At 40.5% G+C, this 27,092-nt stretch overlaps 1 protein-coding gene across 3 annotated transcripts in view; it reads right to left on the reverse strand.

The window, feature by feature from the left end:
* The window catches only part of LOC138708091 (protein unc-80 homolog), a 266,651-nt gene that overhangs the window by 107,132 nt on the left and 132,427 nt on the right, over positions 1–27,092 (reverse strand). For all 3 annotated transcript variants that reach the window (XR_011334570.1, XM_069838254.1, XM_069838256.1), the window contains exons 3-7: positions 25,606–25,854; positions 20,652–20,784; positions 15,342–15,482; positions 3,143–3,336; positions 2,281–2,391 (exon numbers count right to left, since the gene is read on the reverse strand). Coding sequence is in view for 2 of the 3 variants with exons in the window: in XM_069838254.1 (XP_069694355.1) it covers positions 2,281–2,391; positions 3,143–3,336; positions 15,342–15,482; positions 20,652–20,784; positions 25,606–25,854 (828 nt within the window). In the remaining variant the exon portion in view is untranslated. The remainder of the gene's footprint in view (positions 1–2,280; positions 2,392–3,142; positions 3,337–15,341; positions 15,483–20,651; positions 20,785–25,605; positions 25,855–27,092) is intronic.

Genomic DNA, 27,092 nt, shown 5'->3' on the forward strand with positions numbered 1-27,092 from the left:
CAATATGACGTTGCTCTTATTGACAAAAAGATTTATGTGATTGGCGAGGTAAGTCAACTTGTTATACCTATTTTTTTTATAAAAATGAGGCTTGTCAGTAGCTCTGTAATGAAAAAACAACTGACTGTCACATAGCGTGGGAAGCTTGTTGCTATGGTAAGCACAGTTGAGTTGCCAATGTTATAGTTCCCACGTGTTGAGTGCTTAATAGCTCTCTTGGCGCCATTTGTTATGCACACAATATTGGCATTAATACGTTTAGTGTTAAATTCTCTGTCGATTTTTGTACTTTTCTTTGTTTTCGCGTCAATTGTCAATGAATGTTTTACTAACGAAAACTGCTAGCTCACATCAGCTGATCACGTGATAGTCCATATTGCAACATAACGCTGTAGTTCCCAGCTCAGCTGCTTCACTGTCATGTCCCATGTTTTAAAAAAAGAAACAGGTATAGCTTCTGTTCTGTACTTTACAGAAAAATGTGTCTCAGCCCTAACAGAGCCATTTTCTATCCTCAGACGAGTATCTGATAAGCCCTAGGTTCTAGAGTCCCATGACCTTCCTATATCAGCATCAGAAACCCATACTACCAACTATACTTCACCCCAGCCTAATTTTTAACTGTTACAGACAATAGTTTGAAGGAGGGGAAAGTAGAGTGTTGGTGAAAAGATAGCGGAAAATGGGAGTAACTCAGAGAAAAACTCTCTGCAACGTCCTGCACGAACACCACAAATTCCATTACGACCTAGCAAGGGATCGAACTCAGGCCACCTGCCTGAATGTAAGACCAGCATGCTAGTGCTTCAACTACTACTGTAGTCGCTGCTGTCGCCCCCGCCACTGCCACCAAATTGCAGTTTTGTATTTATCTCTTACTTACCCATTTATACCCATTCATAATTTAATATGGCCAGCCTCATGGTCTAGTGGTCAGAGCTCCTGGTTACACTTCATGAGGTCCCAGGTTCGATTCCTAGTGAGAACACATGAATTTTTTCCTAAAGGGAATTATTCCTGTGTTCGTCCATGGTCTGGAGTTTAGGTTAAGTTTAGACTTAAGACCTCTCCTGGCGCCAGATAATCATGATTATCCTGTCATATCATCAGAGTAATATAGCTCCACCTTTCAGATGCTCCGATCTCAGAAGTGGGTTACACCTAAGCCACTGCCAGGAGAGGACCAGAAATGTCGAAAGACAGACAACCTGGTGACATTAAAAACGTATAATATTGGATGATTGTACTATGTTACTTCCATCAGTGCATATTTTTCTATAAGAAGAAACTTTGTAAAGGTACGGTCACACGTCGCTACTTTTGCAGCGATGCAGTACAAAAAACTGCGCAACTCTTGTACTGCGACGTGTGAACAACGGTGCAACCCGAAAAGTAGCGGCTGCCGAACCTCCTGCTCGCTACTTTTCCACACTGCGTGCAGCTTAAAAGTAGCGACATGTGAACAGGGTTCTCAGGGTTGCAGCCGCAGCATTTTTGATATCGGTTTTGTTTAAACTTTTGCTGCGGTTGCGACCAGTGTTGTCACCCATATGTGCCAATGATAGTTTTATTGTTTGGATGTATTTTAATGTTAGATGTGATGAAAATAAATTATTTGTAACAGTTATTAAATGCACAACACAGTCTGAGCATATTTGCTGACGATATAATTCATTTTTTTAATTTTCTGTAGTGTAGTTTCAAACAGGAGGGTTGCCAACATTGATTACGTGAATATGCTGTTGGTTATCATTTAAGTATATAGGCGTTTTTAAGAGCTTTATAGTAAAAATAATGCCAATTTCTGAATACTAGTTAGGGCAGAAAAGCAAATAATAGATAAGTAAGCTTTCGTATGAGTTTCTTAATAATGCGAACATAACCACAACATGTATATTGAGAAGTCAACACGGAGATGGAAACCTGAAGCATGACTGTGGCTGCAAAAGTAATGCTTTGTGTGTGAACAGACTCGCAACCTCCAGTTGCAACTTTTGCTGCACTCGGGTTGTGCAGCATGAAAAGTAGCATGCAGCGCGCTACATTTGGCTTACGTGTGAACACGACACGCAACTTTTGCAGCTGCAGTACAAAAGTTGCACAGCAAAAGTAGCGACGTGTGACCGTACCTTAAGTTTCTAATTAAAGTATTGGTTTGCCTGTCTTAAGTTTTGTACAGACAGAGTTATCAACTTTAATTTCCCGATTACTTTTTATTTAGTGCCAATCTTTCTCAACCAAGGTCTAGATAACATTAATATAGCATAGTAACATATTCACCTTGCCCATTTCACCCCCTTTGTAGAGATCGAGGTCAGCTTCCAGGGCTTTGCGTGGGAAAGAGGGCAGCTTCATCAATTCCTCATGCAGGAACACAACACGCTGTACCACCTTGTGTTATAAAGAAAAAATATTTTTGAAACTGTTACCAGCACAACTCATTTGTACTACATATACGACAATTTCATTTAAGATTATCATAATAAATAATTGATTAAATGGCGATCTTACTCGTGTTAATTACGTAAGCATGTGCGGCTACAGCTGTTTTGGTGCTACTTGACACCATCCTCAGAGCCTACTAGATCTCGGCACTATCTCAACTTCGCTGCCTGTTGTGTGGGTGCATTCGTGTGATGAAGAGTTGTGTCAAATAGTGTGTGTGTTCTGAAATTGATCTGTGTGTTGAGAATTTGATTAGGGTGTGTTTTAGTGTGTCTGTATATTTCATATTGTTCTAGTGTGTTGAGTTTTTGGTTTTTGGGTTGTATGTGTAGGATTTCCATGTCTATATTTATGTTATTGTACGTGTGGTTAGCATTAGTTATGTGTTCGGCATATGTAGATGTATTGTGTCCTGGTTATTGCTTTAATGTGTTCTTTGTATCGAGTTTGGAATGATCTGCCTGTCTGTCCAATGTTGATACATACATCTACAATACATCTACAGCTGCTGTAAGCCACACATGCTTACGTAATTAACATGAGTAAGATCGCCATTTAATCAATTATTTATATTCAAGTGTTAAAAGTAGTGTACGAAAGTTTCAACATGGATTATCATAATGGCGATGAAATTAATTAAAGTTGTTTCTAAAGAAATGTGTTACACAGTTGTTTTTAAAACGTATTCATTACTCACCATATCCACATTTTTAAGAATGGCCCATGTAAGTAGCACCTTTCCAATCTCTACAAATTTATGTATCAATTCCTGAGCCTGTAAGGCATTGAATGCTTCTTCTGGTTTCATATGTACTAATTCCAGCTGTGGGTACTGTGAACGTTTGAAGAAGTAATAGTCCCTAACATATGCTGAAGGGTTGTGAATCTGATCTGTAAAAAAAGAAATCCATTTATAGAAATCTGTTTCACTGTCAGTTTCAAGTCATTTTTACGAACGCTCCTCCTCAACAACCAGATAATGAAATACTCAATGTGCTTCTCAATCACAGATTCTACCATTTAATTATTGTTTCAATTTGTTTCATATAATCCATATTTTAATTACTTTAAATAACAATAAATTGATTTCATTTTATTTCCTTGTACACTTCACTTTTTCAACAAAATATACGTCACTATACTGTATTTAATACTTATTTCCACAGTCCTCTCTTCAATAAAATATAAGTAAGCACTCGTACTATAAATTGTAATAACTCACGCCAACTGAGCTCAAAACGGAGAAAAAATAATTTCGTCAAATGAAAAAGTATAACAATAACAAGTTGATATAAAAAAAACACCAATGGCTTTTCTTTCTGCATGAACTGAATGATATGCAGAGTAAAAGTGAAATAACCCTGCAGATTTTCAGAGCGAATAGCTCATGTTGTATGTAACAAAAAAGTGTATTACCAAATTGGTGGAAAGCCTATAGCTTTCTCAGAAATTTCCCCCCCCCCCTATTGTTTAACAACCTTTTATTCGGCACTAAATATCTGACATTAATTTTAAAAATATTTTTATGCTCGACCATGCCGAAATGTAGTAATTATACACCTGGTCGCAGCCCTTTAATGGACCTCATTAAAGTACACCTATTCATTAAAGTTCAGGTTTTCCACCAATCAGAAAGCAATATGAAAGCGCAAGTATCGATTATTCTCGGATATGCAATCGAAAGACAACTAGCGAAACGTCATGGAGGCTGGAAATCCAATACTGTCGCAGAAGGTTATGTACTGTTACTATAATAATTAGCGTTAATTGTAAATAATATTCAAATAAATTCAATTTGTCATCTCGTTTTTCAATGTCTAAATCAATTTCCAGGTTATATCAAGATTAATGTTCATTTTACTCTCTAGACATTTGTTCCTCGGAAAAAATCAATACTTTCGCGTCTGCGCACATCTCACAATTTACGAGATATTGCACAAGGTCACTTCACCTCCCCAGTCAGATAAGAATAATATGAATACTTATGAATAATTTCAAGTTAGAAATATGGTCGAGCATAAAAAGTCGCTTGCACTCGTTTCATAAACATACTCGCGTCTTAATTACTACCATTATAGGCTCGTTGCATAATGTACTAATCTTTCACATTTTTGCAAAGAAAAGAAGTTGGAAATTTGTGCTCTTGAATTAGAAACTGATATATATATATATAATTTCATTATAATACAGTAAAACCTGTACTAAACATCCTCTGCTTGTGCCATGAAAAAATGGTCTTTCAGAGGGGTGGTCTCTCAATAGGGGGAGTTTTTTTACACAAATAATTGGTTAAAACGTTTCTGTGTTAATCAAATAAAAACATGGGGAATATTGCTAAGAATAAAATCTTGAGATAATAACTTTATTTCTTGTTTTACGTTATTTTTACAAATTTCTCCTTTGATTCATTACATACTTCACTTCACTAAATCAAAAATTGAATTTTTTTTTTTTTTAGATTTTGTTTTTACAATCTAATTTTCAAAACTATTATTTAACATGGTGTGTGGATAAGCTTCAGGGCTTCTACAGCGTTGTCATGGTGTTATTGGCTGACATTTCGACCGCTGTGTTGTGGCCATCTTCAGAGCAGTTGTTGGATAAGGAAATATTCGAAAAATCGAAAGAGAATTGGGAGGAAAAATTTTAAAAGGTACGCAAAACGCGTCCTTGCAAGAGGTTGGGGGCTGCACAAAACTAAATATGTGAGCTCCAAGCCTGTTGGCCACTAGTCTCACTCCGGGTTATGCTGCTCCATTGAAGGAACTCTAGAAAATTTTGAAGGGGAAGCCGAAATTGGACGTAACCTCTTAGGTACCACATACGCGAGGGGGACTGAGATTTCATCAAGTGATCACGGAACGGGAAGAGGAAGAACTGGCTGGTGTTTGCCGTTAGGATGGCAAGACGCTGTCATCTGTTGTTCGATGACAAAGCATGTGAAGGCCGTCGGAAGAAGCGCCGTGAAATCTAAATCTGCAATTTGAGAGGTCCCTGTCCTTTCAATTGTGACTAATTGAGTGACCTCCTATATTTAATAGACAATTTATATATGTTCTGAACTAGGGCATACGTCGTTTATAATAAAGGGGAATATATATGGGGAAGGGCATATAGGTCCGTGGCCCATTTCTTATAGGGCTCATCCCGACATTTGTCTTACGCCTGAGGAAAACCACGGAATACCTTAGGCAGGATGAGTTGTCTCATATAAGAGACTAGCCAATTTGGCTATTATGTAGGAGGTGATTGTTGTCATGAGCCTTGTTGATTTGTCTCAATTCCGAAACCAGCCATTTGGCTATATGATAGCTCAATTGCGAAGAGGGGAAGAGATGTAATTGTTAATTATTTTAGAGTTAATTAGGGAGATTCATGGGGATATGAGTGCAGCTCCGTGGCCCATTCCTTTTAGGGCTCATCCAGACATTTGTCTTAGCGCCTTAGGAAAACCACGGAAAAACCTTAGGCAGGATTAGTTGTCTCAATATCAGAGACTAGCCAGTTGGCTCTTAGGTTGAATGACTCTATGAATCGATGGATCTATACTAGCCAATTGGCTCTATGATAGTTCCATCGATCAACAAAAGTAGATATTGTTAGGGAGGGATTTTGTTTAGCCCAGTTAAGACAAGGTCATTTTAAAGCGGTTGCACTATCCAAAGAGTCTCATGGAGTTGAGTCGTGGCTACCAAAACCTGGGAGTAACGCCAGCCTCCCTGTCCTCCTGTCTCAATAGTATAGCTAATGGACCTGTCTGGTGTCTACGCCGTAACCTAGGATCATACTGGCCGAGGCCAGATATGAGCGGGTTGGGGTTAGCACGAGCTTCCGCATACAGGTTCCTAGCCAGTCGAGCAATGAACTCGTCTATGGTTGGCAACTCTAGTTCATCATGGAACTTTCTTCTCGAGGCGACTCGGGGGAGATGGGTAATGAGTCGAATCACCTGGTTTTGGATAACTTGGAGTTTACGGAGATGAGACACTGCCGCAAACCCCCATGCGGGTGCGGCATAGGTAATGACATGGTAAGTCCTACCCTCAGGTTGTCAGGAGTTAAGGCTGCCAGAATGGGATAGTGTCTATCAGCCCATTGGCCTTACGAAGAAGGGATTGGATGTGATCTCGGAAGGTGAGATGAGAGTCCATAATGACCCCTAAATATTTAATTTGGTTCATCCACGGCATTTCTCGTCCGAAAAGTGTGGGTGGTGGTGGAATGTCTTCGAGCCTCGCTCTTAGTGAAAAGAGTATGGCCTGACATTTCTCTACATTGACCTTGATTCTCCAGTCGTGGAACCACGGCTGGAGGTGATCTAAGATCGACTGCAATCTACGGGACGCTAATCTATAGGTTTTGCCCATCGCCAAGAGGGCAGTGTCGTCTGCATAGATATACAGATGACTACTTCTGCCGTGGATATAGCGAAACGGGAGGTCATTAATGAATATATTGAAAAGTATGGGCCCGATAATGGAACCCTGTGGGACTCCTGCGTGAATTTCACGGGGGGTGGAGAAACTAGTGCCTACACGGGTTTTGAATGTACGTCCTCGGAGGTAGTTAGAAATGAGGCGTATCATTCCATCTGGGACTCCCATGCCCAGTGACTTAACGAGGAGTCCCTCATGCCAAACCTTGTCGAATGCTCGCTCGATGTCCAGGTAAGCTGCAGCTACTACACGCTTCGTGCTCATAGCCCAGGTAATGTCCTCCGTCATGCGGAGTGCCTGGAGTGTAGTGGAACGACCAGGGTGGAAACCAAACTGCTCGTTCCTGATTTGGGGCAACACTACTTCAGTGAGGCGTCTATGTATGACCCGCTCCGCCAGTTTGCTGAGACAACTGAGGAGACTAATAGGCCTATAGTTGCTTGGATTCGTCTTATCCTTTCCGGGCTTTGGAAAGAGAACTACGTGAGCCTCTTTCCAGGGAATGGGATACTGACCGGAAGCCAAGATGTTATTAATTATCTCTGCTATGCGCTTCATAGCTGACTTTGGGAGATGTTGCAATATAATTCCTTGGATACCGTCGGCTCCTGCGGCCTTATGAGGGCCGAGACGACGAATGAAATGGGCGACCTCGTGGGTGTTCGTAGGTCGTATCCCATTTTCCGGCTCCCTGCTAAGGAGGTCTCGAACCGATTCCTCAACAGCTCTGATATGGGGCAAGTTTAAATTTTGTTCCATGGGTTGAAAAGTGGTCTCTAAAACGTCTGCCAGTGCGGTAGCCTTCTCCTCAGGAGTAAAGGCCGTGACATCTGGACCGACTACTAATGGGTGAATAGATTGAGACGGATTGGAGAGAGCTCGAGATAGACGCCAGACATCCGACATGTTTCTGCTGTCCATCGTCTCAACCTTGGATTTCCAAGCATCCACGACCGTTTCGTGGACCGCCTCACTGATCCGCCTGCGCAAGTGGTTCATTTCTATTCTATGTTCATCTAACCTAGTACGCTTCCAAAATGTTCTTGCTCTATTGCGGACGATCTTTAGGTCTCTAATATAGGCTGGGAGCTGCATCCGTCCCGGTTGTGAAGACCGTTTCGGTATTGCAGCAACCATTGCCTTCTTTATGCACTCCGTCAGGTCGTTAACTGACCTATCTATCCCTGCCAGAGTGACTTCAGGGGGGAGTGGTGGAAGCGTAGCGGCTACCTGGTCTTGGAAGAACACCCTGTCTGCCGCCTTGTAGTTGAATTTCTCAGCGGTTGGGGAGAGTTCGACTGGGTGCATGATCTCCATTATCACCGATAGGTGGTCGGACGGAAGATCATCCAGGGTTGTTAGTCTCGTTCTAGTTGTGAGACCTTTCACCAGACCGATGTCTAATATATCAGGCAGTTGATTTGCAGCAGTCGGTACGTGTGTGGGTTCCCTAGGAGCCATCAGGACGTATCCGTTTCCTGTAGAATTTAGAAAAAGCCTATCGCCCTGCCGATTGGGGCGTTGACAGTTCCAGCTAGCGTGCTTCGCATTGAGGTCGCCGGCGACTACGAATCTATCGGATAGACTTGTCACTATATCTAAATCGCGTTCATTTAGTGTGCCCGGAGGACTGTAGGCAGCCATAAGCAGAAAGGGGAGTCTGCCTATGTAGGCTCTAATAGTCACTGCCTCTAATGCCGCTAGCTGGGGAAGGAGATACTCACAGTGCGCGATCGAAGAACGAACGAACACCGCTACACCTCCGCCTCTTCTACCTGCTCTATCTTGTCTATAGACTTTAAACCCCGCGCATCTTAAATTTACTTGGGGTGTCAGGAACGTTTCTGTTATAAATCCTACGTCTATATTATTAGCGTCTAGGAAGGCCCTGAACTCATGTCTATCATGTCTAAGGCCCCTGGCGTTCCATATACACATCCTAGCAACTCCGTCACTTCGTCTGGCCATTGAGAGAAACGAGGGAGGTTAGGAGCTTAAATATCTCCGGGAGGGCAGACATAGGATTCTCCATAAGGAGAACTATCACTCTGGTTAATCCTTCTAGGATTGGGGCGAGCGGGAGGTTGGGGTTTGCTAATTGCAACGCCCGGCAAAGTGCTGGACTTGGTCCAAGGTAGCGCCTTGACCGGTCGGGCCTTTGGAGGTGCTTGCAATAGCTTCCTGCTGGGCCGGTGGGACAGGGGCGGAGATGGGCTCTACCGTGGTAGCCATGGTGGCTTTTCTGCTGCCCCTGTTGCGCTTAGGGCGCTGAGAAAGGGGTCCTACTTTATTGGCAGCAGTTTGGGGGGCTGTCGCTGCCACGGTGGACCACAGAGGCGCGGGAACGGGCACATCCAGAAGCGAAGGGATGTCCGCCTGCTGCTGCTGCTGCTGTTGGCGGACCGGCCCGAGTTCCGTGCGTCGCTCCGCACGAGGCACCTGCACAGGGGCGCGAGCCTGTGGCTGCGGCTGCTGTTCTCGGAACAGCTGCTGCTGCCTCGCAGCTCGCTCCACCCGCTGCTGCCGGAGCCACTCGTATTGGAGCGTCCGCAGTTCCTCGAGCTCTGCCCTCCTACGTCGGGCAGCCCTGCTCGTTCCTTCCGTGGCATCTCTAACCTGTAGTACTACGGGATAACCTCCGTAATTGGCGGTGTGAGCGCCATTACAGAGTGCGCATGTAGCGGGGACATCGTGCGGCTTGCGACAATCTTTAGTCCTATGGGGGCGGGCGCAAGCTCGACACATAGGCTGCGCTTTGCAGCTAGCCTGCGTGTGGTAGTACCACTGGCAGTTGCTGCACTGAGGCGGGCGCTTGCTGGGGACGTAGTCCTCAACTGTAACCCTCATCAGGCAGCACTGCCGCAAGGCTTTCATCCTATCCCGGGTTTCGGGGGAATTCTCCACATCGACAATGACCATTGGGAGTTTGGCCTTTGTCCTTGATGAGTGCATCCTCGTCACTCGCCGGACGATTATGCTTTGGAATTCCAGCTCGCCCTGGATGTCCTCCTCATCTGTGTGAATATCTATTCCTCTTAAAACGAATCGCAGAGGCTTGTCGTTCTTGGGGTGCAGCAAGTTGTACGCTACTCCCCGTTCGGTCAGGAACCTGCAAAGATTTGCGTAGTCCCTTTCGCAAACAGTTTTCACGGCCGTCCCGCCGCGCGCCCTGTACGAGCATAAGCCCAACGGTCCGTATTCGGCCTTGAACTCTAAGTTCAGTCGGCCCAGCGAGCCAGTGAAGGCTGGCGTAATAATAACGGGTGGGATATCACCACGTCGCCTAGTGAGAGCAGTCTCAACATCATCTTCCTCGTCCTCACTCTCCGACACGTGAGTACGAGCTGGGGAAGGGGGGCGGGGAGATGCCTGATCTACCTCAGGGGCAGCAGCCGTCTCCTGTGGGGCCTCAGGGGGTGGTGCTGCCTCCTCGGTCACGACTTCAAGAGTCGCCGCCTCTAACTGCTCCAAGGTAGAGAGAGCCGATCTCTCTTCCTTGGTGAGCTCACTAGCGGTAGAAATGCCGCCTTGCTCAGTCTTAGCTGAGCCCTTCTTCTTCTTCTTTTTGGCCTTAATGACCTGAAGTGCGCCGGACCCAGATGGACTCGGCGGCACTTCATCAGCTAAGACTGTAACACCATGGCTATTCAGTCCGCTAGGACAGGGCAAGTCAATACGTGTCACCTCTGTGACCTTGGGAGCTACCTTGGGAGGGGTGGGCTTTTGTGGGAGTCCTGAAGGGACTGGGATGGTGGTAGGGGGACGAAGCTCAAGGATCTCCGCAACGGGAACCGGGACAGGCGGTGTCCGTATAGGACCAGCCGATCGAAGTTTCCGTCGCCTGGGCGGAGGAGTAATCTGCGCGGGACGCGACACGCGCAAGTAGGAGGTGGTGGGCCCTGTCTGGCTAGTGCAAACTAGCAACCGCTTTACGCCACCTGCAGTAGGTTGGCTCGTGGCCTTGTTGCTCTTAACTGGAGCCATTCGAATTAGAAATTCGATCCTGTCAGGAGGGGGAAACCTAAGTGGCACTCTGTCCGCAGTGCAAGAACCTGCTAGGCCCCTTTGCCCCTAAGGGTGGAAGCCCAGCAGTTACGCCCGACCGGTCGCCGAAGCCTAGCCCGGTTAGCCGATCGCAACAAGCGTTGCGGAGCCCGCCGGGGACCGTCGGTTTGGTTCGCTAATTTCGTTGGCCCTGATAAGGGCCGGACGAAAATTTGCGTAGCCCTCAGAAGGGCCGGGCAATAGTAGAAGAGTGGAGGGCGGAAAGCAAATCAGCCCGAAGGCCCTGCCTTTGGGCAGTCACTCCTGCACGAAGGCACAGAGTCTCTCCCTAGCAGGAAGCCTGCCTAGGGGCCGAGGACGGCTAGGAGTCTCCTCGAGAGAGGACCCAATCGCCGACCGGGATCCGCCTGGCCTAGGGAAATTAGTGCGCACAGCCCTCCGTAGGCTGCGCGGCTTTCTTCGCGCTGAGCGCTGGTGCGGCAATGGAACCAATAGGCTGCTCTTTAAGAAGTGCCGTTTACGTAGGTGTCCGCCGCCTGGCCGACAGAAGTACGATGCTCGGCGCCTCGAGCCTCCCTGGCCGAGAGCTGCTTGGCTGCTGCGCTCGCTTGCTGCTGTAGCACTGAAGAATCTGGTTAGTTGTCCGCGGTTGCTGCTTTCGCCGATGCGCCAATCAGAAGGCCTCAGGACACGTCTTGCTCCTTTCACGTCCAAGAAAGAAGTTACTTTCCTCTGAATTTGCTGGCGACTTTTACCAGTGAGTGTCTTGCTAGATTCAGCTCCCTCTCTGATCTCTGATCTTTTCGATGCAGGGCCCGAAAAAATCGAAAAATCGAAGGAGAATTGGGAGGAAAATTTAAAAGGTACGCAAAACGCGTCCTTGCAAGGTCCACCCGCACGAGGCCCCTGCACAGGGGCGCGAGCCTGTGGCTGCGGCTGCGGCTGCTGTTCTCGGAACAGCTGCTGCTGCCTCGCAGCTCGCTCCAATCAGATGCCAAAAGGAGAACCCACGACCTATCACAGCAAGTACTCCCCCCATCGAGACTACTATATATATAAGTACTGGCAGCAGATGATATTCAGATTGGCCCTCATAATTTCCGAAATAGTGACCTTGATACCGTGCCCGTTGTCCGGATGAAGGGGGGGCGCCGCGTACATGTGGAGACCTGGTTTCTCGTTCCTAAGTATAGGTTGTAGGTTCTTCTTCTGGCATCTGCTCGGTCCTACGTGGTCCAATCTGGTTGGAGTCTGTGTGAAGGGGAGCATTCATATTAAATACTGGCCCTCATAAGGTCCGAAAGAGTGACCTTGATACCGTGCCCGTTGTCCGGATGAAGGGGGGGAGCGCCGCGTACATGTGGAGACCTGGTTTCTCGTTCCTGAGTATAGGTTATAGGTTCTTCTTCTGGCATCTGCTTGGTCCTACGTGTCCAATCGGGTTGGAGTCTGTGTGAAGGGGAGTATTCATATTAAATACTGGCCCTCATAAGGTCCGAAAGAGTGACCTTGATACCGTGCCCATTGTCCGGATGAAGGGGGGGCGCCGCGTACATGTGGAGACCTGGTTTCTCGTTCCTAAGTATAGGTTGTAGGTTCTTCTTCTGGCATCTGCTTGGTCCTACGTGGTCCAATCGGGTTGGAGTCTGTGTGAAGGGGAGTATGCATATTAAATATTGGCCCTAATAAGGTCCGAAAGAGTGACCTTGATACCGTGCCCGATGTCCGGATGAAGGGCGACGCCGCGTACATGTGGAGACCTGGCTTCTCGTTCCTAACTATGATCTTTGAATAGGCTTTCCCATGAGTTGCTGAGTTGTAACCCCTCGTCCTTGTTGATGTTGTTGGGATGTTGTTTGATGTGGAAGGCTTCTTTAACCAGTCTCCTGTATAAGTTGTCTTCTTTATCTATTATCTTGATATTGTCGAATTCGATGGCGTGGTCTGAATGTGCTGAGTGTAAGGCTCAGTGGCGGCTCGTGATAAAATATTATGTGTGTTCACAATTTTGTGGTTCCAAAATCGAAGAGAATTTGAAATCGTACGTTTAGTCTAATATGAAATGTCATGATTCCAATGTTTCACTATCGAAAAAAACCGTATATAAGTTCAAAACAACATATAATAATAATAATAATAATAATAATAATAATAATAATAATAATAATAATAATGAAACTCAGTCTTTTTATTTCCAATTTTTGTTGGTAAGCCAGTTTACCCAGTTCTTTACTGTTCAAAATTACTTGAACAGAGCTCATTGTTTACGTTTGTTAAAAATGTATACATACATACCACGGTCTCGTTATTTACAAACGCGTGTGTTCAGTAATATATTTTGATTCACAACACACTGATACACTATAGCCTATACCAGTACTGTAATCCCACTCGCATAGATTACTATAAATACATGCCAGTAAATATTATTCTTAAATATTATACACTGCCTTGCAGATACTTAAATTCATACCACCGCCACAGTCAGCCAGCACGTGTTTGAAAGCCAAACTATGCTATTATGCCGACACTGCAGTATAGTAATTCACAAACTACACTCTCGTAGCAGCACTGTACACGTAAGTAAACGTTCCTACAGTCAGATGCTGACATCTACAGTCTATTAAATTTCCTCCTCGAGATATAGCACTTGAACAATAGGCATCGATGGACCTGACATCTGTAGGATAGATAATCATCATGTTCACTTAACGCTTTGTGCTCTTGACAAGTCATAAGCGGCCAGCTAAAGACAATTTTCTCCCGCGCATGCGTGAAATTCCTGTAACCAACTCGAAAAGAGCACGGCTTGTACGTGAACGGATGTTGCCAAGTTTACATAAGAAGTTTATGCAAGATGCGGGAAGTTTAAAATACTCGACTCTGATATTATACATCCCCACTACGTCAATACGGTATCAAATAATAAACCTAGTCGTGCATTAATGGAAACAAGGTGTTCACGTGCTCTTGTGCTCTTATTGATGCACTGCCACTGGTAAGGCTATTGCTGATTTTTCGTATGGTCTGTATTTGCAGAGTTGGTTGTGTTCCTTCCTTCTATCTTCCACCTTACGTCCAGTTTGCCCTATGTATTTTGAACCGCAGGAGCAAGGGATCATGTATATTCCGGCTGATTGGAGGTATGGAAGTTTATCTTTGACTTTGACTAATGAGTGGGAAATCTTGTTGTATACCGTCTTGATATTGAATTTCCTCAGTAATTTCCCAATTCTGCCTGTGGTTCCTTCCTTAGAAGGAGTGGTCTCTTAATAGGGGTGGTCTTTCAGGCAGGTTTTACTGTATGTTTATACAGAGTGCCATCTGGAGACTTTGAAACTTTTATTCATTTATTGGAAAAGACACTGGATTACTTATAGAAACTGAAACATGAGTGCATTATTATTCTTATTATTTAGATATAGATTATCTAACAGAAAACAATAAGAAAGATAAACTAAATTCATTGCTAGCATCTTTCAATTTAGTCAGCCTGGGTGGCGCAGTTGGTATAGCGCTGGCCTTCTGTGCCCGAGGTTGCGGGTTCGATCGCAGCCCAGGTCGATGGCATTTAAGTGTGCTTAAATGCGACAGGCTCATGTCAGTAGATTTACTGGCATATAAAAGAACTCCTGCGGGACAAAATTCTGGCACACTGGCGACACTGATATAACCTCGGCAGTTGCAACCGTCGTTAAATAAAACATAACATATTTTTCTTTCAATTTAATTTACACAGTAAATTTTCCAACCAGAATACAAGGGGGTTCAGTTATTGTAATAAACAACATATTTATTGGGAAGGAAAGAATAGGTATATCTCAAACAACCTGAATAATAATTAATGGTCTTTTGGATCATGATGCTCAACTCCTATATATAAATATTAACACATAATTAAAAAGAAAACTAAAGTGAGATTCAGAACTATAAACAGGAAATCATTAAAAATTTTGAAACAAATCTCAAAAATGAAACATGGGAATCAGTATATAGTCAAAGTGATATGAACAGTAAATTCACAGAGCTTCAGAAAACATTTATATGCATATGTTGTTTTCTAATGGTGATTGAGGTATGCGATTTTCATCAATTTGCATGCATATTAATGTAATTTTTAGAGCACTAACTTCCTAAACCTAATTATAACTGATATCTGTTTGGTATTCCTACTTGAATTAAAGTAACTAATAGGTAAACGAATAAAGACAATAACAGGGACACTTGTGAGACTCATTACACAACTTGGCCTCAGTTTTCGAATATATGTGAGACTTTTCATTGCATTGCTTTTGTCTCAGGAATGAAGCTCAAGGAAAAATAGATAGGTATGTTATACGGAGGTGCATATTTAGAAGCAACACAAGCAGAATTCGGTACAAAAGACGTGAGGTTAGAATTTCATAAATTTTACGAACTGTACAAAATACACAAAAGAAACAAAAATGTTCTTACGTGTCTTATGATCTACAAGAAAGAACTCTTTGTGTCTAGATTCTTCGATACCAAAGAAGTCCAAAGACTCCCTGAGAATCTGGCAGAACTGTGTATCTTCTTGTACTGGAAACTGTGATGGGATGCCTCCAGCATCCTGTTCTGTAAAACACAGAGAGAATTTGAATTAGGATGAAGTATTAACTACCATTAATAGAAATGAAGATGTCAATTTTCTTATTAATTTATAAGGACAAATTGCATAAAATCACTCACAAGTTTGTGGAATTTCTTTAAATAAATAAATTTATCCACCTAATAAAAAATAGATCTTAATAATTTTTTAGAAATGTATAAAGAAATAGAGTTCTTATGGTAATATTATGGCATATGATTCGGTTAAGAGAGAAGTTTTATATGATATTCTTATTGAATCTGGAATTCCCAAGAAACTAGTTCGATTAATTAAAATGTGTCTCAGTGAAACGTACAGCAGAGTTCGTATAGGTCAGTTTCTGTCAGATGCATTTCCAATTCACTGTGGGCTAAAGCAAGGAGATGCACTATCACCTTTACTTTTTAACTTTGCTCTAGAGTATGCCATTAGGAAAGTCCAGGATAACAGAGAGAGTTTGGAATTGAACGGCTTACATCAGCTGCTTGTCTATGCGGATGACGTGAATATGTTAGGAGAAAATCCACAAACAATTAGGGAAAACACGGAAATTTTACTGGAAGCAAGTAAAGAGATAGGTTTGGAAGTAAATCCCGAAAAGACAAAGTATATGATTATGTCTCGTGACGAGAATATTGTACGAAATGGAAATATAAAAATTGGAAATTTATCTTTTGAAGAGGTGGAGAAATTCAAATATCTTGGAGCAACAGTAACAAATATAAATGATACGCGGGAGGAAATTAAACACAGAATAAATATGGGAAATGCTTGTTATTATTCGGTTGAGAAACTTTTGTCATCCAGTCTACTGTCAAAAAATGTGACAGTTAGAATTTATAAAACAGTTATATTACTGGTTGTTCTTTATGGTTGTGAAACTTGGACTCTCACTTTGAGAGAGGAACACAGGTTAAAGGTGTTTGAGAATAAGGTGCTTAGGAAAATATTTGGGGCTAAGAGGGATGAAGTTACACGAGAATGGAGAAAGTTACACAATACAGAACTGCACGCATTGTATTCTTCACCTGACATAATTAGGAACATTAAATCCAGACGTTTGAGATGGGCAGGGTATGTAGCACATATGGGCGAATCCAGAAATGCATATAGAGTGTTAGTTGGGAGGGCGGAGGGAAAAAGACCTTTAGGGAGGCCGAGACGTAGATGGGAAGATAATATTAAAATGGATTTGAGGGAGGTGGGATATGATGATAGAGAACGGATTAATCTTGCTCAGGATAGGGACCAATGGTGGGCTTATGTGAGGGTGGCAATGAACCTCCGGGTTCCTTAAAAGCCAGTAAGTAAGTAAGTAAGTAAGTAATATTAAGAAGTACAGTCTTAGAAAAAAGTTTTGTCGCACAGTGTCGCACAGAAACTTTTAGTGCGTATGACCAGACATACAACGAAACAGAACTTGTGAACCATGTGAGCAATGTAACGTCAACACAACCACTCCTATAGAGAGAATGAACTGCACTGCCGAGTGTGTGGGAGACGTTTGCCATGTGTTGCATGGCCTTCATGCCAGTCGCGCACCACACAGTTTACCTATATTATGTAAACAAATGCTCTATACCATGGATAAGGAATGAAGAAATAAAGAGAAGAACGAAAGCTGAAGAGACTGTAATTGAACATATAGAGATAAAGGAACTGAGCTTCTTTGGACACCTTATAGAGATGGAACAACATCAATGGCCTAAAAGAATGTTCCGATGGATTCCAGATGACAGAGGGCTACGAGGCAGATCAAGGAGAATATGGTTTCAGGGCATCAGAAGGGCCACGACTGCCAAGGTTCTTCATGAGAAAGATGCTCTAGTTAGAGAGAGGTGGCAATTAGAAACATGAAGGCAGCAGCAGCTATAAGATCCACGATAAAAATAAAAATAAATAATTTGAGTTCTAAGCTATTCAGTACAAGGGAATTTCTCGTCAATTTCCATCATAGAATTAACAGAATTAATGTTGTTTAATTTGTTCACAAAAATGTACCTTTATACTCTACTGCGTGTTCAGTTCAAAGTGTGTCATGGCTTGCTGTATGTCGTCATGTGGCTAGCCGATGAGCCTAGAGAATTCAATCTTCCTACATTTCCGCAGAAGCGTATTACCTATGTGCAAGAGAAGTTGCCTGGCAAGTACGGCATTCATTCTGAAGAGCACTTACCGATACGTACCGTAACACCGGTAGTGGCAGGAATGTGAACTGTTTGGAAACACGTACTGAGGTGAGTTTTTTCTTACTGCCGGGATATGGGGAGAGGGTTAAGACGATTACTTACGTACAGTATTTGTTGACATTAACTTCTACGGTCAACATGGACACGGAGCATTTGATTTGTAATGTGGAATGTTGCCGTACACAACCGATGATAACAAATACCCTGGATACGACTTGCCCGTGCGAAACACAGTTCGAAAGAGGTTATGGTAGCACACAGACCGTACAGACCGCCATCTGTTGCTACGACGTTCAAGTTATACCATACACGTTCTCAAGTTCAGATTGAACGCCTTGATTAATAGGCAACTTCTCTGACAAAAAAGCTGAAACTCGCTTCAAATCGCTGACTCACCAACAGTGACGTCATAACACACTTTGAAATGAACACCCAGTAGATCAGCGTTTTTCAACATTTTTCAACATGTGACAAACTAAACGATAAATTTAAGTTCCTGTGGCACACTAATATAATCTAAATCTGTGGTTCTCAACAAGGGGGCAATTTTGAGAGTTTTAGGAGAGAATGAGAACTACAAAATATAAATAAATGAGAAACATGTACATACATTAATAGGTATATAAAATAATTTTCAATTTTATAGGCATTACTTTTGGAAAACGTATTATATGTCTTTCATGTGTTAAATTTTATGTTACCTTGTTAACATGTTTCGGCCTGCTATTGGCCATCCTCAGAACTGGTTGTTGCTGGTCTTGGCACCTTTTGTTTTGTTTCCTGTGGGGGTGTGTTTGTGTAGTGTAATGTGGAGTCAAAGAGTGTGTGTTCTGAAATTGAGTTGTGTGTTGAGAATTTCATTTGGATGTGTTTTTGTGTGCTTGTGTATTTCGTATTGTTCTAGTGTGTTTAGTTTCTGGCTTTTTGGTTGGATGTGTAGAATTTCCATGTCTGTGTTGATGTCTCTGTACACCCCCACAGGAAACAAAACAAAAGGCGGCAAGACCAGCAAACCAGTTCTGAGGATGGCCAATAGCAGGCCAAAACATGTTGACAAGGTAACATAAAATTTAACACGTGAAAGACATATAATACGTTTTCCAAAGTGATATAGTGTTAAAAGTTGTGTAATCAAGATGCACAACATTACTTTTGAGTAAACAGAGGGGGGAATGACAGTATGATGAATGGTGAAAGGACGCACGGGGCAAAAATGACGCAGGGGTGAAACAAAATGTAGGTCTATAATTCCAAGGCATACCAAAATGCTATTGGCAGTTTTTACTGACAATTTAAATGTTCGACTCTATGGAGTGGTTGCTATGATCCTTGATTTATTTTTATTTTAAGCCAAACAGTTTCTATATTTATTTCTCTATACTGTGTAAGCACAGTCTACTATATATAGTCACGAAGCTTGGGGTGATTTTTTGCAAATCTCGCGATAGTTGCTAGCCGCTTGGAGCGCTGTGAGTACTAGGAACAACAGACTGTGCCACAGCCATCATGATCTAATACAGGCCGTAAGGCAGACCATGTAACTTGCTTAACCCGATCACGAAGGGTGGCGTTTCAACCATATAAATTAGTTGGAATGCATAAACAGTAACATATGTTTCTCTAAAATGTAGTGTAATTCCATTAATAAAATTTAAAACAATGATTATGAGACACTTCAGACATAATTTACTTGCGAGTTAAGATGTAATATTATTTATGGTGTGAAAATTACGTTGTTCGTATGTGTAATACCTGCCTTTATTTCGATTAAATATTGCGAAATTCTTGTACATTCATTTATGCACGATTCAATAATTTTCAATTGCACCACACGGATATTTAGATATGTTGAAATTATAGGTTATGTTTACTATATCTAACTTATATTCCTAAATTCGCAATCATACATTATAATTAAGCATAATGTCATGTATGATACCCCAGACATTCAATTTGTCTGTATTTTAATACTAAAATTGAGTACTGAATTATTGTATTTATCTACTACTTAAGAGATGATGTAACACAATTGTACGTACACTAATTTCATAGGAGTGGTATGGTAAATGTTTTGTCTAAAATTAAGGAAGGTAGATGTGCTAAATTGAAATCACAATATAAATTCTTTTTTATTAAACCTCAAAATACCTTCCATTCTAAACTTGAAATGTTGACACAAACAGATTATGTTAACATGTAAAATTCTCTTCACATTAACATACCGGTAACACAGTTTTGTAATTATTTCTGCAACATATTATGCAACAAGAAGTAAACGGAACTTATAACTCATTACACTAAATAAAGTTTAGCAATGATAAGCAATAAAGCTATAATATTTCACTGAGCTCCATACACTGAAATAGAAAACCCGAACAAATATTATGGCCTGGTCTAGATCGAAAAAGCATTGACTGTGCCGTATTTCGCATTTTTGTGAAAAGTTCGCTATCGGTTGTAATAACTGTAAATGGCTAAAATACAATAATTTGAATAATAATATGGGACAAGGAGACGTTTGTAGTACTATAATTTGTAAGAAAAATAGGTTCCGAAAGATCCAGGAAGGTGAGTTTATAGAATATAATATATATTTTATGAAAATAATATATAAACCTTATGTATTTCATATTTCAATAGTGGAAGGAAGGTGTTTATTTTTTCAAAAGAACACGATATCGAAAGTACAATACATTTTATGGTCTGCTAGGGAAAGAGTCTGTGATGAGGCGATAGTAGCAATCCTAGTGGTGAGCAACTATCTATGGATGCATATTTCAACTGTTTACGTTTGCATATTTAGTAAGTATTAAGCTTCGTGACTGTATATACTAGACTGTGGTATAAGGTTAATTTCATCTTGCTCTATGGGACAGCTTGCTTTGGATGTCGGTGAAGATTGTGCAGTAATATTACAGAAAAAACTGCACCAGTCACCATACATACAGTATCTTAAAGAACTCTTACCTTGTGGACCATGAACTATGATTTTCTTAGCAGACGGTACATTGGCTGTGAGCAGAATAGACGCATCACATTGCTCCTTCCTTAAAATTTGTTTCAAATCTTTGAACATTATCCCATGCACACTGTGCACTACCTAAACAAAAACATAAAAAATATTGGTTAGATGCAAATTACTCTGAGAGAGAACAAAGAAGCCCCTTCATTTTGCTAAAATCTCTGCTCATGTGCGGTCAATGTCCTTTGGAAAATGAGATTTGCGGACATTATACATCTCTTATGTAAACCCAAAATATATTAGTAACGTAATTACAGGTCATTCAACTTTTATAGATTTTATATTAATAAATGATACCAAAATAGTCTTGCATCTCGATTACCTGTTTATGTTACAATGTTTTTCATTTCATTTTTGACATTACATATTCAACTACAGAGAGTTTTAAAGTGCACCCACAATTCCCTTTAGTTACTGACAAGAGAGTGTGTATAGACAGATAGTCCAAATTCAGTAAGTAGAAAAATTCAAGAATAGAAACGTCCAAATAAATATAACTTCAGCATTGATATAGATATATGTATCCAATCTGAATCATTAAATTCGGCTGCCTGCGATTGAAGCCAACCTACGACGCTGATTTTCAACTCTTCGGCATCGTCAAAGTGCTTCGAGGCAAGCCACGTCTTCACGTGCATGAAGGGATGGTAATCGCTAGGCGCCAAATCTGGCCAATAGGGAAGATGATCCAATACTTCCCAGTTGAACTCTTGCAGTTTGGTCGCAGTATGATGCGATGTATGCGGCCGGGCGTTGTCATGCAGGAAAATCACCCCAAAGCTCAACATGCCACGACATTTGTTTTGAATAGCCCTTTTCAAATTTGTTAGTGTGTTACAGTAATCCTCAGCGTTAATTGTGGCATTCCTCTGCAAGAATGGTGAATCTGCGGTTTGCTCTAACCCTTTCGTCAACCAAACGAAACAGATCTGCATTCACTATACTCGGTCGATCATTTCTCTCTTCAGCATGGACATTGGTTCGCCCATTTTTTTAACATATGTCACCCCATTGTCTTACACCACCTTCACTCATTACGTCTGGCCCATAAACTTCACAAAGTTGGCGATGGATTTCACTGGCTTTACAGTTTTTGGCCACAAGAAATCTTATTACAGAACGTACCTCACACCTGACGGGACTTGCGATTGCAGCACACATTTTGACAGCATGTGGCTCAGAGAGGAACAAAGACACGACCTTGATTCTACCACTGCTCGACGCGTACTGCTTCAAGGTACACTCCACCACAAGAGCAGCGTCACTGTCCCTGTTATTACGCACGCTATATGAAAACGGAAGTTACTTTATGAATAGCCCTTGTAGTTGCTACATTGGTGTAGTGTTATCAGCAGACAACGAATTTTGGGTCTCGATACTGAAGATTAGGTGCACGTCAGTTGCAGGGAGGTTGTTGAACTCAATGCTACACTCCCTCCGTAAGCTAAGGGACATGACGTCTTGTCGCTGTGTAGGGACGAAAAATCAGCTGTCTGGTTATCAGTAATGCAATGGGATAAGCAAACACTTCCAATTACTTGGAATGTTACGTCTCGAACGGGCAAGTAGAAGATTTGAATATAGAAATTAAAAATAAATATCTTTTAAGTAACAGATATCATAAATAAAATCTGCAAACAAAACTTGGTTCATACTACAGTAAAACCTGTTCAAGACGGAAGTGACATGGTCCTAATTTTTTTTTCGTTGTGGACAGGTTTCCGTATTATTCAGGTGTGAAATTAAAATGGAATATTGTATCATTCGTATACATGAAAAACAAAATGACATGCCGCAAACTGCAAGAAGTACAAAGTATTCCGTTTAACACTATTTACATTAAATCAGCTTTCTATCGCTTATTCCTTGGTGGATCATCTTGATTAAAATCTCATTTTTTTGTATAATGTTATCGTAATTCACTCATTAAACACTACTAAAGTTACTAATCTCATTCAATTTAATATCTGACACTATATTATAATACTGTAGGCCTACTGTATATCGCTGCACATTATTAATTAATTGGACTAGGAGCCATCCATTAGAAGCCTTGAATTCTGGTTTATCTAATTTCTTCGCCAGTTGCAGAATAGATCCAGAAATTGACATGTTCTTTGAAATATATGAAGACCCCACTCCCACAACAGTTCATTTGTTGCTTTCTGGTTCCTTTTATTTCACCAATATTGGCCACAAGCCACTCACTCATTATGATCATTTTTTTTTTCAAAGTGTCACACCTGAGTTTTCCACAACTGTACTTCAGTACTATTTCACATAGACTTTGTTTCTAATTTTCCTTTAACTCGAAAACTTTTACATCATTACTTAATGTTAATGCTACATTTTACACAACTTTTTTTTTTTTTGAAATCACTACATTTGCGCTCTGTCCAGCTATGACAGTTCACGGGTGTGAAGCATTGAAAACCTTTGAAGGGACTCGTCTGCCTAGTCAACAGGGTAATAAAATGTATTACCGATAGGCCAACACACCTTCACACCCTCTAAAATTTTGCAAAGCAAACCTATTTTTATCTTAATGACCTACATATTTCGTATATTCCTTGAAATTACACGCTGTTTCAAAATATAGTTTACATTAAAGCAGTGTGCCCAAAATATTATTTCCATTTTGAACAGTAGCAGACAGTTTCCGTTTCCGCGTTGGGCAGTTTCCATTTTATTCAGGAAAAATTATACATAATACATACGAATTTCACCGGGACCAATAAATTGTTCCAAAATAGACAGGATTCCGGATTATTCAGGTTCCGATTTGAACAGGTTTCACTGTAATATGAAAATTTATAAGAATGTTGTCAGACCTTTCATTACATACAATGTTGAATTGAATTATATGTGCTGAAATGAGGTTCACTGTGATAAATTCACGATCACAATTAGAACACAGAATTAACGGATGTAACAAGAAGAAAATTAAAAACAAATGTAAACACAAATTTCATAGCTCAATATCGATGAAATATGACTGCCAATATAGAAACAGCTAAGAGGAACAAAAATTTCACGAAGAATGAATATGTGGAAGAGTTTATTGTTGTAGGAAGGCTGGATACGCAAATTGTCTGTATGTCCGAAGGCCTATCATTGGACAAGAACAACAATAATATGTGAACTTCACTCCTAATGAAGACAGAAATTCTTTTCTCAAGAAGTGGCTCTTTCAATACTGCATGTAAGATGATCAAACAACATCGGCCTTGCAAGTGTTCACACTGTGTGGAGAGCTAAAACCAAGAAGCTTCCCTATTATTAAAGTAATTTGTAGTAATTCTAGTCTTGGTGTGTGACTAAAACATTGATTCAAGTTAACAGTGGTACACTGTGAAGAAGTTTACGTTGGCACAAGAGGTCGCAGTATTTAAAATAACAATGGAGAGAAAAAAGAAAGCAATTTACGAAACTTTAATTGTTAACATATTATATTTTGTGAAAATTTGTCACTTTCAAATAATATATTTCATTATTTTGTGTGTTAAGCTAGCAGAACAATATTCTTGTTACTAACAATGTTCAACTATACTGGTGAAATAATGAAATAAATATCTTAGCTCCATATCATTTATAAAAATCACGGAGTGAATAACATCAGACCTGCCAACCTAGGAGATTAAATGTGGAAGATGGGAATTTAGTAAGGGATAATAATAATAATAATAATAATAATAATAATAATAATAATAATAATAATAACAATATATTTTTTTTTTATTTTAGTAGGTTATTTTACGACCCTTTATCAACATCTTAGGTTATTTAGCGTCTGAGTGAGATGAAGGTGATAATGCTGATGAAATGAGTCCGGCATCCAACACCGAAAGTTACCCAGGATTTCCTCACATTAGGTTGGGGTAAAACCCTGGAAAAAACCTCAACCAGGTAACTTGGCCCGACTGGGAATCGAACCCGGGCCACCTGGTTTCGCGGCTAGATGCGTTAACCGCTACTTCACAGGTGTGGACTAATAACAATAATAATAACAATAACAACAATAATAATAATAATAATAATAATAACAGCAGCAATGGGAGAAAAACATAATTTTAGACAAGAAAATTATGCAATCACCTCTAAATCCTGGAGATTATGTCAATGTGGGACAGAAGAAGTTGTAAGCTAATTGTGAGTTACTAACACATTATGTATGGAAGTTGGTAAGTTTGTAATTTAACCACAAACTGATGATGCAAACCTATGATTCGATCAGCTTCCTTCCAATACAGCTTGTTCCTTTGCTGTACAATATGTGATTAAATTTTTACATACAAACAAAGAAGATAACACCACAACATGAAGATATGCTTATCTCCAGTCAAACAAGGGAAATTATAATGTTGATTGGAGTGAGGTCTCTATGTAATTAGTTCGTATGAAAGTGGATGATACTAAAGATGATATGTTTCAGTTGTACGAACATTAATAAATATTCATGCAACTGAAACATTTATCATCTGTAATGTTATTTTATCAAATCAATGAACACTGTATTATTGACCTAACATGTGTGTTTTATCTTTAAATATGAAAAAAGCTAGTGAAGAAAAACTGGTCAATTTTTACTACGACGTGTGTCTTAAAATAGAACTTTTAAATAAAAAAATCTGGTTTAATGAAACTTGCTTAAAGGAAGGCTTGAAACCCAAATACGTCAGTATCCAACCGAACACAGATTCTCGAGGTTCTAGACATATTGTTAAAAAAAATGTACAAAAATTAAACTTATTAGTGTTCATACAACTGAAACATATCACCTTTAATGTATTTTATCAAATCAATGAACACTGTATTATTGATCTAACGTGTGTTTTATCTTTAAATATGGATGATACTGCTATATAAATTTGTACAAACATGCCAACATTGGATACAAACCATCCACAGAATGGAGAGGGCTGTCCCTATGAGCTTCTGGCCATCTTCCTGCGGCGATCTAACGTAGAACATGACGTACCCAATGATGTAGTTATACAGAGCAAATGCTGCTTGCTGTGGCAGCTTGGGCACAAAGCGAATCAGGTGGCGCAGGATCTTGAACATCAGGTCCTGCTTGTCGCGAGTCAGCCGCTCCAGCACATAGCGCAAGAAGAGTGCGCTGTCCTCTACCAGACAGCTCCAAATAACCTGAGACAATTGCAAACAGACTCTAATTCCTCATTGATTAAAGTTCACGTTAACACTTTGTTTGTTAAAAACATAAAATTACTTAGTCACACGTTAAAAAGTGTTAAAATTAAAAAAAAAGGTATATACCTTCGACAGACGGACCGTTTCGACGTGATGTTACGTCTTCGTCAGTGTCTTTTGAACTACTGGTGATCTTGAATTCTGCGATGTGCATTTGTCGATTGTAGGGGTGGGGGTATGTTGCTGTTATGGTGGGGGCTGGTTGTTTGTGTGTTATGACGTATCATGACGTTGAATAATGTGTGGGTATTGAACTGTAATTGTGTATTAAGTATATGTTGTGGGTATGTTATTGTATGTTTATATATTTCGTATTGTTCTAAGATGTTTAACTGTGAAATTTTTGGTGTGATATGTAAAATTTCCATATCAGTTTCTATATTATTGTAGTCATGATTATTGTTGATAATGTGGTCTGCATAATTTGACGTGATGTAGGGTTTGGTTATAGCTTTAATATGTTCATTATATCTTGTGTGAAAGAATCTTCCTGTCTGTCCTATGTAAAAATGTGGGCAACTATTACATTTTAGTTTGTAAACTCCAGTTGAATTATATTTATTTGAATGTTTAATGTGATTATTTAGATATTTCTGCGTTGTGTTATTTGTTTTGCATGCTATCTTGTAGTTTAGTTTTCTGAATGAAGTTGCAATTTTGTGAGTATTGGTATTGTGATATGTTAATGTTATGTATTTATTCTCACGTGGTGTTTGTGTTGGTTTGTTCTGTTTTGTTTTGCCTTTTTTATTAGTGTGTCTATTATGTTAGGGTTATATCCATTGTCTTGTGCTATATATTTTATTGTGTTTAATTCTTCAGTGTAGTTGTCATTGTTCATTGGTAGATTAATTAATCTGTGTGTCATTGTACGGAGAGCTGCATGTTTATGTTGTACGGGATGATTTGATGAATTGCGTATGTGTGTTGTGGTTGTAGTGGATTTCCTGTACATTTTGAATTCTAATTCCTCGTTTACATTTTTCATGGGAATACAAAAAATGGTGTGAATTGAGGAAAAATGTAAATAAATGATTTATAAATCAATGCTTGGAACTTTTATAACAAACAGGACTATATTAAATATTACAATTATTAATTATTTAATTAAAAAAAAGCTAAATAATCATACACGTTATTTTAGTCACTTTAAAATCTCAAAATATACAGTTATC

This window comes from Periplaneta americana, chromosome 10 (assembly GCF_040183065.1).
Source record: "Periplaneta americana isolate PAMFEO1 chromosome 10, P.americana_PAMFEO1_priV1, whole genome shotgun sequence".
In the NCBI taxonomy this organism is placed as follows: Eukaryota; Metazoa; Arthropoda; class Insecta; order Blattodea; family Blattidae; genus Periplaneta; species Periplaneta americana.